A 16,370-nucleotide genomic window follows, 5' to 3' on the forward strand; every position below is an offset into this window, starting at 1 on the left:
ATTAAAATTAGATCATTACTCTAAAATAGATGAAATGTAATTATTATATATTTATTATTTATATTAGTTTGTACACTTAATGGCCTAACGGCAAAAGCAAATAGGGCCATGATATAGTCTTCTCCATCAAGAGAATTGAACATTATTTTCCTTTCAGGATTAATTGCTGGGCATTATACTCATCGAACTGTTCTAAGTCATTGCCCAGGCCTATGATCATGAAAAAGCAAGATCACTGACCCGTATAGTAGAGAATCATTGACAATGGCATGCTCAGCGCGTTCGCCACAGAGAACAATGGGAGAGACGCGCACAGACTTTAGTTCCCCATATCCGCTGTCGTGATTATAGTCGTAATTTCAATAGATTAACTTACTTCAAAAGACCGTTGGCCGGTCCGATGGGGAATCTTTTGTACTATAGTGTATTAAAGTGCGTATATACAGTAACTACCGTCCCGACTTCTTTTGTGCTATTTAAAAGATTTCTTTCACCACCATCGAGTAGCAATTAGCACGTAAAATCGCATAAAATACCTGACAAAACGGGTCTAATGTTCATGATTACCAGCATCACCATAATCATTACTATTACCTTTCATATATTTATAATTATAGAAAATATAAAATTGACATTGGAGAACGATTGGAAATAGATAATGAATGATGATGATAATGATAATAACAGTGATGATGATAATGATAATAATAACAATGAAGTGATATTAACGGACATGATAATACGAATAATAATATAAGTGAAAATGTTGATGATCAAATTATAACAAATGAAGATGATTGGTATATTTTGCGGTATAATGAACCATGTATAACATGAGACACATTTTTCCTTTATCATGTTTGTTATAAAAGGATTTTTATATCATGATCCTGAAATACATAGATTATATTTCAGTTTTCAAACAAAATTAAGAAGAGGGAGAATGGATGGCCTTTATCTAATTATGGAAAAGTTTTTGCTGGTTGCCAAGTCCGATGCAGTATCAATCATGATTGCATACCGAGGTCGATGCGATTTTTATATCAACGTCATCATCCCCCATAGTTTATCAAGTTTAATTTGAGTTTGTGTGCATTTTCGCAAAAATTGAAATTTGTCATGTTTGTAATACGAGATTATTCTAATTTTAGAGTGCTGTATCATCCGAACTGCATGCCATCCCGGCTATATACGTACGTTTTGAATTCATCGCCTAATTCAATTTCTGGATGCATGATACCATGCACTGCAGTTAAAGCGGAATGTCTCGGTCATATGTCAAAACTTAAGGTAATAATATTCAAACATATCAGCTCTTTTTTTAACTGTGATCCATATCCACTCACAATTTTCATACAAATCTCGAATTTTCCGCTTCCGCTTCGCATCAGTTGCTTATTTGTATAACTATATTTTTCATGATTACAAAAATTGCTTAGAATTTTCATTCTTCAGGTAGAAATGTCAAGATTTTCAGCTCACGCTTCGCGCTCACATTATTAACTTGTTGAAATATGTAACGTTTTCATTTACGGATATTACAAGCAGCCGTTAACAGTTCCATTTTTATCAGAATGATCAAAACTCATTTTATTCATCTCGTTTAGGATGACAAACATTGCCAGAATGCCACTTTAGGACAAAATACATGAAATAATAATTTAAGAAATATATCGCGCCTCGCGCTCGCACTATTTAAAAAAGGCTTATGAGACTATGTTAGATTTATTTTGATTTATAAGAATAAAGCTTAGAATTGACAATAGGACTACCCCTTCAAACAAAACAAAAAATCAGATTTGAGCGGCTGATCGCGGGTCATGCCTTTTGTGGATAAAAAAATTCCGCCCGCCCCCCCCCCCTTCATCGCTGTGATGCCAACACTGAACAGTTAAATGTTCTTACTCGCGATGAACATGAACAAAGGTTATTTTGCCGAAAGCATGAATCCAGTTAATGCTTATTTAACCACATGTCTATCAGGGTTTTTGTATGAAAAAAGATGAAAAAAAGATCGGGCTCAGTGTGATTTAAAAAAAAAATCTTACCCGCGCCTGAACATTAACCCTTAAAGGACTGGGCTATTTGAGATGTATTGAGGACTGGGGGGATGATGCCCCCCCCCCCCCTTCTCATATCGGCCGCTGTTCACACGATCGCGCCGAAATTTGGTACGCACATTCCTTGCCATATAAACTACAAGATAGTATTAAAAAATTCTGAAAATAATTATTTTTTATTTATTATGAATAAGATATGCAAATTTATTCATGAAAAGCATTATTTGCATATTTTACACCCAATTTCACTTCAAAGTTTCTTCTTTTTTTCTGATCTCATATTTGTAACCTTATTTATATTAAACCCTAAATTAATCAAGCAGACCAATTAGAACGACAAATATTCACCCTAGCTTTTATAATTATATTTCATCTCCCATAGACTTTGTACACAAATTATGAAAATGAGCCATTTTCGGCATGACATTGTCTCGTAAAAAGTCAAGTGACGTCGCGATGCTTATACCCGTATGTCACAAATTCGGTCTCAAAAGTTGCGCGAGACTTCAAAAAAAGGTCATAAAATTTTGCGGGGCTATCTGTTTGCGTTTCAGAAATATCGTGCGAAGTGTCGAAGGGGGGCATCATGCTCCCCCAGTCCTTTTAGGGTTAAGTTTTAGACGGTCAACACGGTCTATTCTTGAAACTAAAACAACATGTTCATGCTATTAAGCTCAATTAATCTATCAAAACAATCTAAATCTAGTTGAACTTGTTACTACTGAAGCCTGAAAGCAGGAAGTATAAACATTTGTAGAAGCATAGCTTTTGGAAAATATAACAATTAAACGTACACGCCACTGAACTATTATCGGCCTTTGCATGGATCCTCGCATTGTCAACATAGAGGGCGCTCATGCAAAAACAACAAATCGGATAGTTGCTTGAGAGGATTCATCGAGGTGTCACTGTAAAAGATAAAAGAGCCGCGTCCGTTTTCGCTGCAAAAGGGCACGCTGGCGTCTTGAATGGCAAGAGCACTGACCCGTAGGAAAGAAAAATGGACAATGGCACGCTCAGCGGGTTCGCCGTAGATTATAAAGGTAAAGACGCACGCACACTTTTGACAACACGCCTTATTTTTTGGCGGAGAAATTTTAAAATATGAAGCAACCTATGACCATTGTGTATGTTCAATTTTAATGCCCTTTTACTTGTACATGTACATGCACATGCACTGATAATTTCAAAATCTTAGTATTATCATGACAATTGAAAGGGGAAAATATACCAATGTTTAATTTTCTATCTGTTTCTCACCCTTCAGTTGTTCAAAGTTTTGTATGGCAGCGATCCCCGCAATGCCAGCAATCCTTACTACCCAGACAACGCCACGGACTTCAACGACTTTTTAGACCGTCGCTTCGGCCATGTTAAGAATGGCGCCCTCTTCAGGAATGCGGATCCCGGTGATCTGTACAGCATGGACGGGTTGGTGGACATCCTCAGTCAGGCACCTGGGTTGTCCGATTCCCCAGGAGGGGTTGACCAGTCCAGAGGAAACATGTCTGCTTCCATGCAGTTAGCACAGTACTTTGAGGTAGGTCGCATCATGATCCAGGTATCGTCGTCTCCTGCGGGGTTCATGCGGCCTTCCCCCATCACCCTCTGTTTTGCCTACACAGAAAGAGTAATTATAATCATGCAAATCAAAGGGTGCATGTGTTCACTCTGCAGAGTAATCAAGGCACTGTTTGGTGTTTCATAATAAAAGATAAATGGTGACCCTTGTGCTAAATGATATCCATATGTCATAGGTACATGTACCTTCTCAAAAGTCAGAGGCATGTCTTGCTGGGGAATCCTGCAAGCGACCTTTCATTACCAATTCGCTCATAACTTAAGAACAGGTTTATGAAAAACCCACCAGCGCTCTGTATTATTAAATGTACAAAAAATACATTCGATTTAATATGGTTGTATTTTGTGTATATTACAGACCGTGCCAATCTTTTCATTCAAGATGTTTTGCATAGACCTGTTTTACCAAGAATACTCTACAAACTCAAGATCTATTCTAACGATTGAAATTTAGTCCAAGACTACAGACCAAGGCCTTGGACAAGGACCTTTGTCCAAGACCTTGGACTAAATTTCCGCAGTCAGAACCTGAAGCTGGATCCTTCTGACAAAAATTAAATCTTATGTTCTTTTACCAAGATCTAAGAACAAAAGTGTCTGCTTTATCGCTGCTTTTCATAATGCTGTTCTTGAGTTACCCATGACTTTACACACAACTATTAAATGACCCTATCTTGCGCTAAGTGATACATGTATATCCCTATGTTGCTGACTAAGCACCTAAGAACATGATTCAGTAGTGCGTAATATCGTGCGTAACTTTGCAGGCAGCTTTATGAAAACACTCCCTGGCTTTCGTTTCGTTAATTGTGTTTTGATTATGGTGTCCACAGGATCGTCTTCTAGATCCCGATGAGCTTCAGGACTTGACCTGCAACGACCACCTCGGAACTTCTCTCTATGACACAGCCTCATCTGATCAAGGAGAAAATGCTACGGTAAGTAATTATTTTCACCTGTTGCCTACTGGATCAGGGCCCCGTCTTACAAAGAGTTGCGATTGATCCAATCAATCATAACTCTTTGGAAATCCATCATTGTCATAATTTTTTCTACAGGAAATTTGCAAAATGTCCTTTGTAAACAAAGGAGAACACACCAAATTGTCAAGAAATCAATGAATTTATGGATATACATTCATATCTAGAAATTTTTTTGAACAAACATGCATTTTATATGTTGACATTGCTGGCTGTCCATAGTTGCGATTGATCGGATCAATCACAACTCTTTGTAAGACTGGGCCCTGGCGGTCCATGTGCAAAGCCAATGGGAATGAGAGAATTTCCCATTCTATGGTAATCGGGCGTAATGTGATTTAAAATCTGGCCTAAAGTTTATGTTTAACTGTGGAAAGCCAATTGTGACACAAATCTCCAAAAGAGTACAGGTTCTATTTGTCAGCTCCTCTGTTACACAAATCATTCACAACTCTCTGGGATAATAACTGAATTAGTTTTCTTTGCCAGTGTAGCAAGAGCGCAAAGAATATATGAAACATACAACGTAAAACAAATTTGACAGTTTTGGCTTCCCCTATATGTAGCACAGGGTTAGACCATAGCCCAGGTTAAACCTGACTTCAGAAAACAGTCCAATGGGTTAAGAAGATTTATTTTGGATCTTCTGTAACACTGATAGAAGTGAAAAATTTTGATGGTGGTAATCTCACTAACTTTGTGAATAATAATATGTCAATCAAACCACTTCCCAAAGGAATAGTTTGGCCGGCTAAATGTATTAGCGATAGAGATGGTCGAGTATACACCCATTTATTTGTGGCAAGACTTTAGTGTTCATTTTTTTTAACTATTGAATTTAGGGTTATTTTTACCAAATTTTCATTGAATATATTACCTGAATTTGCGTCCAAAAATGGATAACATTGTTGTGCAAATAGACTCTCAGTATTTGTCTACCAACACATAGACTAATCAGCAGACAATGCAAAGTAATTACTTGTATGTATGCAAAATATTTAAATGTTATGTTATATATAAAAATAATTACATAACTAGGATCAATGATGAATACATGTATAAAGTAAAAGGCATTAATTTCATAATCAACAATCCAAAAAAGATAATACTAATGTATAATTAATTTTTCTTAACTAACATTGATTTTAACCAATGATGACCCCTCGTCAGTTATATTGTGAGGAGATAACTGAAGGTTACAATGATTTAGGTGTTTTGTCGCCCCTCAGACACTGGTGAAAACCAATTAAAATTCTTTCTCTTTTGTTTTTTATTTTAACAGGACAGTTTTAGAGAACGAGTATGCAACCACGAGGAGAGCTACCCTTTGTTTGTTAGTCTCTCTCAAGAGCTGCATGACCAGATTGATCTGGACCAGTTGGTTGACAAGGTAGGTTTCATGCATACCACTTCAGTCTGGTTCACTCCAGTCTAATTCAGTTGAATCCTGCACAAACTGGTTCAATGATATGAACTTTCAATCTAACCAATTCTACATTGTATGTATCTTTGTGTAGTTTGTATTCAATCTATATGGGATACAATCCACAAGTACATGTACTTAAAAATAATTATTTCAACGGTAATAAAATTCTATTCAAGTGAGTCGGATCCACTGTTCTTGTTAGGGTTGATATTATTGATTCAAATTATGAGTATTATTATTATTATCATTATTATTATTATTATTATTATTATTGTTATTTTCATTATCATTATTCATTTGGCATTTAAACAATCCAACAGAAAGTACCATAGAATAACATGCGTACAAAGCAATGAAATAATTTTTGTGGCCTATCAATTATTTTTTAGTGTAATTCCCAAAGTATTGGATTGGAAAAGGGAAAAAGAAACTGATTAAGTCTTACAGTACGTAGAAGCTTTGATAGTATTCAGTTACATGTACCTCATCCTTGCCTTTTAAATACACATACTAAGTATTTGTTATTCCTTGTTTTTTATTGATTTAAGATCATTATTGACTATACATTACAAAACATTGTAAGTAGACAAATTCAGACAGATTATTTAATTTTGGTTTTGGGTAATCTAAATAGGTGCATTTTTCATGAAACTTGCTGTCAATAGCATAATGCATGCTACTGTTACAAGCTACTGAAATGGATCAATGTGATTGGCCAAGAGCTAATTTGCCATACATGTAGAATTTCAGTAATTGTTATTTATAGCAAGTTTTGTGAAATTATATTTAGGTCAATTTTCTCATTCTGTTCATCAAGATATCTTTAACTTTCATCAGTATCACATACATGTAAGATGAGGATTAGAAATAATGACAATATACATCTTTCCTCCCTTAATTTGACAAAACCTGCTCTTACTTTGCTTTTTTATAGCAGGGCAGTTCCATAAAATAATCAACCTTTTTGTACATCTGACCCCCAATTTTTTCAAGTTTTACTTCACTTCGTAAACTGACCAAGTCATGATCATTTGAGAGCATTACAGACTGTCAAAATTTCATGAAGGTCCCACAAACATGGGGTCGGAAAAACATATTTTATGGAATTGCCCAGCAGTGTTAAGGAGGACATGCCCAGATTCACATATTTACCCTATATACATGCACACTGTACTACGTTTTCCACATTTATTTAAGCTATTTAACGATCTGTCCATATATTATTTATTTTTTTTGGTTGTTCTTGTTACCTATAAAATCCTTTGTAAATTGTTTGCAGATTATCATATGAATTATGGATTTGGTTGAATGAGAATTGATTGATTTGATTTGATTTTGAGGACAATCCTTCTTTGCATGACCAAATTCTGGGGCCTGTTTCATAAAGATTTATGATTATGGTAACTTTGTCATTACAGTTATTAAGTAATAATGTAAATTTAATGTAATTATATTATTATACATGTAAGTTACTACATGTACATGTACCACAGAAACCTTTGATTTTTGATTGGCTGTTAGGCCATGTTGTCATGGTACATGCAGTTAATACCATAACAAACTAAGTTCGATTAATTGTAAGTCCTTTGTGAAACTGGCTCCTGTACTAGCTTGAACTACAATATTTTAGCATGCCTTCGGGCTGTCCATCCCTCTGTCCATATCTTTCTGTCCATCGCTCTTCAGAACCCTTCAGGACTGGATTCAAAATTTGAAATGATGAAGTTTCATGAACTTTGTTCAAAGTTACTTTATCTCCTTCCGATCCAATGCAATCCATTAGCATTATCTTGGTCCTTCCTGCATTACTTTTTCAATTCTTTATTTCTTTTCCATTCAAACATAACACAAAATAATATAAATCAGATACAATAACGGATCGACAAATAGAGAAAACCAATCAGAAATCTGCCTTTCACACAATTTACTTTACTAGATGGGTACTCGATAGTTGAAATTATTTCAAAGAAGACCAGTTGGGCAATAAAAGCAATCAATGTTCTATATTGTATTAGTATGTTCTTGTATTTGTGTTTAAGATACATTAACACTCAAAGTTTAATAGTGAACCCCACCAGAAAATGAACTTATTTAAAGTATTCAATTCTGCCATGTTTTAAATATTTATATGTGAAGTCAGGTGATAATATATTACATTCGATAACATTTATTCCTCTTGGCTCGCTGAACAGTAGTGTTGTTGTCTACATTCAACACTCGGCATGAAGGAGCGCATTTCGTGGTGGGGTTTACTAACTTTTGAGCACAACTATATTTACATGGTACAGCTGTATGTACAATCATAATGTACATGTATTTGTTTGCCGATACATACAAATAACACAAACTATGAAGAGCAATATTCGGTAGAGATATATGCTATTATTAATTTGGTTCAATAAACATGTTGATTGTATTTATATTTAACAGCATAGGTTTGTGTGGACTTTTACTTGAAATTAAGATGAAATTATATTTTGTAGTACATGTAATGTTTGTGGTACATGAAATTGTAGTAAAGAATAGACTTGATTTTTTTTCCTATTTACCATCAAACATTGCTTATCAGACAGTTTGTATCGCCCCATCGGGGCAATGTTTCATAAGCTGTTTGTAAGTTATGCACAACTTTACACACCATGGGCATAAATATTTATTTGTCATGTTATACAATGGGGGGGGGTGATAATTGTCCTCACCCCCTCTGAAAAATATACACATGTGTGTACAACTATCCATGTACATTTATGAACTTTTTTTTCTCCATGGATCTTCTGCATGTGTGTCAGAGATAATGGTCCATATTCTGGAGTTGAGTTTAATTTAAACTCTGGTCTAAAGTTATTTCATAATTTATTTCATTTGATTTAATTTCATGAAAAAATATTCATTTTAGTTGATAAGTTAAAAATAATTTTAAACTTGATTTGATATTTTTCATGCTTCAATGAGTAATTTTTCTCCTCCTTTTGGTCATTGGCCTTTGATTGACTATTTCTACATATTTAAAATTCATTCGTAATACTGTACATGTTCTGATTAGATGATTTTTGAAATTTGAATGCAGATTTATTTCATTTCCATTTTCATGTTTGTTTGTTTGTTTTTTTTTTTTTTTGGGGGGGGGGGGGGGAGGGGGTCTAATGTACCTAAGTTTAAGTTAATATGACATGCACAGTGTATGTACATGTGATGTAGGTGTAGAAACAATGATAATTCAACAATCAAACAATTGGTGATTTAGAGATTAATACCTGAAGTTTGATGTACACATATGCATGTACATGTATTTATAACAATTACATATCAGGAGTATTCAAGCAACATGTACATGTAGTACAATGTATATTTATTTCTTGAACAACATCAATATACATGTATTCTGCATAATGATCATACATTTACCTTGATACTAAAATTCAACATATTAAAGGGTAAATAATGAAACTAAGATTGTCAATACATGTAGTTGCAATCATTCCTAAGTGTTAAACATATGTATACTCATGTATTTTCTTAATTGTGTTTATACCCCCCCCCCAATAAAAAAGTACTACAAATTTTATATATTGAATAATTAAAGAAAACTATTATGTTCTTTCAATTCAAATTCAATCTGCTAATAGAATTTCCTTAAAAAGTGTGTAAATGAGGAATCAGTCATGAGTTTAACGTACATGTATACTGTACATATACATGTACATGTATGTGACAGGGTATAGAAACATTATAAGAACACACCTACATGTATGTGAAAAGTACATCTGTTTATTGCAGGAAATAAGAATACTAATAGTGCAAAGTACTGTGTATAAACTGGAAAAAAAAAACAAATACATCTAGCCTGTCAATATTGTTACAGCACCATCGTTCTTGATAATTTTGTTTGTATATGTGGTAATGTGACACATGCATATATTTTTCAAGTGTTTATTGATATGAATTGAGATACCGATGTGATATACTCCTCTCATACATGTAAGTTTTTTCTCATGTTGCATTCAATAGAAACCATGTATTTAATTAGAACATACATGTAAAAGTGTAAGTAAAAACTGAAATAAACTCTGTGTTGTTTAAACAAAATATCATGAAACTAATAATTGGCTATGGAGGAGTGTACATGTTGCATTATGCAGTAACTAATTTGTTGAAATCTATTTAGTAATAAGGAGTAGAAAGAAAAACCCAACAAAGATTATGTATTACCGGAACTCTTTCTAAATTTACCAACTCCATTTATGAATGTCTTCATGTTGTTCTGTATTAACATTTGAATTAAAAATTGAGAAATATGATGGACTTTGTTGTCTCATTCTCAATAGGTTTAGTACCTAGATTAGGAGCGAATCTGGTTAACTTTGCCCTCTTTGTATCTTGCAGAGAAACTGATATATAGATATGAAGTATTATTATTATTCCTTGTGGTTTACGTGGAAAAAGTATATGTGTATCACAAATTACATGTGTAGATCTTATATACTCCTTTAATTTTTTTTTCTCAACAGCTAAATTTGACAGATAATGATCTAATAAACAGCAGAATCAAAGCAATCCTTGCTTCAAAAGAGGTGAGTGTATGATCTTTATTCAAATTCAAATTCATTTATTCCACATCTCTTAAAAAACACCAGGATACAATACATTGTGAATTAATACAATAAAATAAAGCAACAATGACAGTTGTACAATTTAGAGAAAATAACAAGAAACAAAAAGTAAAGAATGGGATGTGAGGGAGTAACAAAAAGCCACTGGCCTATCTAGGTTACTCCCTTATTTACATTCATTACTGATAATAAAACAAAACACTAACTTCTAATCAACTTGAGATTGCAAAAAATAAAGATCTCAAAATCAAGCCGAATCATTGTTCATGGAACCGCGGTAAAAGAGTTGATACTCCTCTAAGGAGTGTTGCTTGTTCAGAGTTTCTACCAAATTTAGAACCTTGTTTTCTATTAATATGATAAGTCGTACCCAGAAGGCGTAGAAAATTTACCAAGTTTCCAAATGATACCCAATGATTCTTTTTTTTTAATCGTTCATCCCCGATTATTGGGTTTAGAGTTTGTGCATGTAGGTATTTTGGTTGATATTTCCTGCAGGAAATCAGAATGTTTGAATTTTATAAAAATATCTTAAGATATCTTGATGGGGATTACATAGGCATGCTTGTCTGCTGGGACACACCCTGATTGAAACTTTGATCAACAAGTGGGTCTTCCACAAGACTACATGTAGCACAATTACAGCTTGCTTCAGGAGCCTTCTGTACGCAAGCCATTGTAGGCTGTGTATTCAGGCCACTTAACTTGAGTGAAGGGTTTGCACAGCAGACTATAGGTTTGCTTTGCATCTATAGTGCTTTAATTTTGAACAATAAATCTCCATTTTCATATGTTCTTTTTTCAGGTTCAAAAGTTTGCTCGCTTCCAGCAGACGCTTCAAGATGTGTATGTTTTTGCCCAAAAGCTTCCTGGAGATGCATGCCCCATCCCGACCACCCCTCCCCCACCCAGCGAGTCTCCATCCACCACAGAGGCCCCCTCCTACTCCCCCACCCTGACCCCCATCCTCACCCCACACTCCCCTTCCATGACCCCTCCCTCTCCCAGCCAAGACCAAGAGGGGGATCTCGGCACGGAGGCTCCGTACACTACCTTCCCGGACGATTTAATCTCGAACTTTACCACAAATCTCTCCACCAACTTCAATGGATCGTGGTTCAACGTGACAACATCCTCGGTGTCTGGGACCACACCCACTCCATTGTGGACCACGCCCACCCCGAAGGCAACCAAGAAGCCCAGCCCCCCGCCCAGACCAAAGACGAAGCAGGAGGAACAGAAAGAAAAAGTGGCCCTTCTTTACAAGCTTTGGGCTAAAATACAGTATAGGTAATTACATTGACCTTACCAGATATGATTTTGCTAATAGGTGGAGCAGAAGTTTACAGGAGGTTGATGGCTAAAGCCTCTCTTAAGGTGGAAGCAAACCAACTCTGTGTTTCATCTATTATTGCCTGTGTAATATTAATAGCTAGTCTTAAGCAATTTCAGATAACTATCAGTAATTATAGAGAATTGCTTATTTTGTACGTTATTGCTTTGATTCATGAATATTGAAGAAATAAGATGAACCTACAGTAGCATTCCATATCAGTTCAGTTCAGTTTAGTTTACTTTTCATACCTCACGATATATCAAATACAATGTAACGTCCATCAAAAGACAGTAAATCATTAATAATAAAATTATACAATACATCACCATTATTAATAATAGATAAGACAAATGTTATACAATTGAACGATCAGATTGGAAACAGATATATCAATAAGATATAGGGTATGAAGGGCAAACTATTAAAACACAGAGCTTGTAATTTATAGTTTCCCTATTAGTAAAATTTTAAGTAATTGTCAACTTGTTTTAATATGAATATGTTACAAGAAAAGAAAGAGAAAAAAAAATGTTTCCTAAAAAACAAGAGAAAGAAGAAGAAGAAGAAGAAGGAAAAAAAAAAACAGAGGAAGGTGGATTGACAATAGTTAAAAGGAACACCATAGAAGTGTGAACTAAAAAGTTCTTGCTTATTCTGGGGTCGAACCTGGATTTCATTATCAGAATATCACCCTTTGTAATTTGCCATTTACAATCTTCACTCACAGCGTGTGCGGCGTGGAACTCAAGGTCAATCAACACCTCCTTGACAGGGGTGACGTGAGGGGGTTAAAACTCACCCACGACCAGAGGAAGAGTCTTAGCCTCCTGCTTCACGTCCTCTTCAGCCGACCCACAATCCTCTATTCGCCGGACACGCCCGATGTCAGAGATGTCATTGATAAGGTAAAGTTCACACTGACGTAAAGATTGTTTTAATAAAAGCAGAAAAACAAAAGAAGTGCATTGTGCGAATGTTTGGTGAAAATCTGTCAAGGATTAACAGTCATGAATTTTTCAAGGTTTGATTTTGTGATGTCACAAACGAGCAGCTCACCCATACATGTACATGTATGTCATGTGATATAAAATCCATATAATGCCATTTTCTAAGAAAATTGAAGGTGATTTTATTTTTGCGTTCAATATATCATTTGATACTTCATTACATTGCATTACAAAAAAAAATTCTTTCATCATGAACCATTAAAAAATTGTGATTTTAATGATAAATAATAATAATATGTCCATTTGTATAGCGCAGTTACTTTGTGCATATACTCAACTGCGCTTTGATACTTGGTTTCATATTATAAACCGTGGCTGTAGCTGAGCCGCCATATTAATAGGCGCTAGAGCGTTCAAGGAATAAATCCTACCGAGTACCCATTCACCTCACCTTGGTCGAGTGCAGCACAATGTGGATAAATTTCTTGCCGAAGGAAATTACGCCATGGCTTGGATTCGAACCCACGACCCTCTCTTTCATAGTCCGGAGACTAATCCACTGGGGCACAACGCTCCACGCTGTAGTAATATGGATTATATGTATTACATCTTCCACCCAGGTGTAGTAAATGGGTACCTGGTGGGAAGGAATGCCTTGAATGCTCGACCACAATGATAAGGGTAGCCATGTCAGAGGCGGCGGAACGTCAGGCTCATGCAATGAAAAAAGAGGGGCAACTATTGTTTAGCAGACAAAAGGTGCCCCTCCACTTTCTTTGTCCGAGCCTGATGTTCTGTAGTCTCTGTCTCTGAGCCATGTTAAAGCTGGGGTAATAGCATGCAGGGCTTTGAAACATTGTATTATGCATTATCATTAAGATAGAAAAGTCGATTGGTATCCCTTTTCTATCTTTGAAACTTTTGGTATTATTTTAGGCAAGTGACTTCATCTACCTTGCGAAGAACATCTCCCATAGTGCAGAAAGATGGATGAATATATCTAAGACGATCAGAGAGTACCTTGATATGAACACAACACAGCTTGCATTACAGTATCTAGGAAAGGTAAGATTATACCCTTACACTTAAACTTGTATTCTGTGGTCCAAGTTAACTTAGGCCATGGCCTAACTCTATGCTTATTATAGGAAGCTGAAAATGTCAAGATTATGTTTGCATTGTATGTTTCTTATGTTTACTGTGCATTTTTCTCATATGTTAATTATTATTCTCAGATAATCATGAATGATCTAAGTGACAGATGAGATGATGAGTGGAACCTGTACTGTCAAATGTTTGTGTCACAATAGTTAAACCACCACTTAACACCAGAGTTTGAATTGAAATAGAGTTCAGAATACTGGCCTAGTAGTATAACACTGTTCATGTGGTCAGTTTTACTAGACTAACTCAACTAATTCTGGTCTCTCTTAGACAATCTATCAAAGCAGAGTTGAGTAAGTGTCCTGAGTTCTTAAGCAACCCTTTTGTCAATGCAAGAATTCAGATTATTTGTAGGGGAAGGGTAAGGGGGGATGGTGATTGTACATGTAATTGTTTTAATTTGTCTGGGGCACCTACAACTAATATTGATTGTTTTTGTGTGTGTGTGTTGCAGATGGAAGAACAGCTGAGTGAACATCCGGAGTTCTTGAGCAACTCCAGCCTGAGTCCCGACCTGCAGGTCTTCATCACCAACAGTTCCTTGGTGTCTGTTCCCTACATCAGGAACCATCTGGACGTCATTGACAATGCTGCCTGTGCCTGGTTGGAGCTGACCAGGCCCATTAAGTGGGATCTGTTTGTCGGCTTCCCTGATGAGGCATCCATGGTTCGGTACGCCCTCCAGGACTCCCATTCTGATGGACGGACTGTCTTTGCAAGTGAGTGTTGAGTAGTGTCTGTTGAACCATTGAAGTGACTTGTATTTATAGAATGATCACCTAGGCTAATGGAATACCATGTTAAAATCAGGGATGTAGTCAAGACCTGTAGTTCTGAGTCACAAGGTCGCTGGTGAAAACCTACTCCCATAGCTTTTGTACATGTAACTCCAGCCAAGGCTGGCAAAATGTTGCCTGAAAGCCGGCCTTGACTACATTCCTAGTTACAATGTACCCCAGAACATTGTTATATCAACATCTATCGTCTGTACAGTTGTCAGATCAGACAACTTTTCCTGGCATTTTGCATTGTTAAGAAGCACAGGTGTCGGATTGTCACTATCATGGTAAATGTCATGAAACAGAATTTGTCAGATAAAAAATCTGAGTCTTCCATGAAACGCTCCCGAGGAAGAATCATTGATAAATTTGAATAAATTTGTAGACTACCAACAGCTTGATTTAATATACAGAAAATGTATCTGTCTGGTGGAAGAAGTAGGAGGGAATGTTATCATGGCTTGAGAGTCGGTTCCCCTTAGTAAGAGGGTAATTGCTGACTGAAACAAATGATGATGATGTCTGATGTCTTGTTAGAAAGCTCTGTATTCTGAATGGTTCTTGAAGACTTCATTAATACACTCGTACTCTCTCTGCAGGTGTTGCCTTCCAGACCAACAAAGATGGCACGCTTCCGTCCCACACTGTCTACAAGATCCGCCAGAACTCCTCCTTCACCGACCGCACTGACCTGGTACGACGTCGGTTTTGGCGTCCTGGTGCCAACCACCACCCTGTCCTTGGGTACTACACCTATGGCTTCGTCTGGGTACAGGATATCATTGACAGAGCCATCATTGATAAGAAAGTGGGAAGGACAGTCATTGAGCCAGGAAGCTACGCCCAGGAGTTCCCATACCCTTGCTATGTCTCAGATATGTAAGTACTCGGGTAACTCTGCCGAAGTCGACTTTCCATAAGTCAAACATTTGCCTAAGTCAAAGCAATTTCTTAGACCAGATTCTTCAAAAGCATGTGTTATATACCTCTTTTAACACAAATTTCTCCCAGGTTGAACAATTTTTAGTAGTCGTAAAAGATTTGACTTAGGCAGAATTACCTGACTTCATATTAATAGCCTATGTGAAGTAAGCTCTCTTGAAAGCTTATGTGAAGAGTAAGTGAGCTCATAAACTGTCATTTGTCTTTATACAGGGTCTCTTGTATGTGATACTGGTATTTAATGTTTTTAAATGAATTTCATATTATAACATGGACTTAAAATGAATATTTCTATCAAGATAACCTGTTCATAAAGATAAATTTTTGGTCTCCCTTGGGCAGTCTTTATATACAGGTTAGTTCTATAAATAAAAATGATACTTATTGGTTTCAATGTTTTCATTCACTTAGGTTCCCATTTACCATAGAGCAAGTGATGCCGATGGTGATGGTGATTTCTTGGGTGTACTCAGTAGCCATGCTCACACAAAGTATTGTCTATGAGAAGGAGCTACGACTCAAGGAGGTAAGCATTTTCCATCTCT

General features: G+C 36.1%; 1 protein-coding gene across 1 annotated transcript in view; it reads left to right on the forward strand.

Moving 5' to 3' along the window:
• The first annotated feature begins 2,480 nt into the window (after nucleotides 1-2,480).
• The window catches only part of LOC129277327 (ATP-binding cassette sub-family A member 2-like), a 51,827-nt gene continuing 37,937 nt past the window's right edge, over nucleotides 2,481-16,370 (forward strand). The window contains exons 1-11 of the mRNA XM_064110002.1: nucleotides 2,481-2,528; nucleotides 3,328-3,600; nucleotides 4,475-4,579; nucleotides 5,904-6,011; nucleotides 10,556-10,618; nucleotides 11,463-11,947; nucleotides 12,721-12,898; nucleotides 13,877-14,005; nucleotides 14,559-14,823; nucleotides 15,483-15,762; nucleotides 16,237-16,351. Coding sequence (XP_063966072.1) covers nucleotides 2,481-2,528; nucleotides 3,328-3,600; nucleotides 4,475-4,579; nucleotides 5,904-6,011; nucleotides 10,556-10,618; nucleotides 11,463-11,947; nucleotides 12,721-12,898; nucleotides 13,877-14,005; nucleotides 14,559-14,823; nucleotides 15,483-15,762; nucleotides 16,237-16,351 — 2,049 coding nt within the window. The remainder of the gene's footprint in view (nucleotides 2,529-3,327; nucleotides 3,601-4,474; nucleotides 4,580-5,903; nucleotides 6,012-10,555; nucleotides 10,619-11,462; nucleotides 11,948-12,720; nucleotides 12,899-13,876; nucleotides 14,006-14,558; nucleotides 14,824-15,482; nucleotides 15,763-16,236; nucleotides 16,352-16,370) is intronic.

This window comes from Lytechinus pictus, chromosome 15 (assembly GCF_037042905.1).
Source record: "Lytechinus pictus isolate F3 Inbred chromosome 15, Lp3.0, whole genome shotgun sequence".
NCBI classification, from domain to species: Eukaryota; Metazoa; Echinodermata; class Echinoidea; order Temnopleuroida; family Toxopneustidae; genus Lytechinus; species Lytechinus pictus.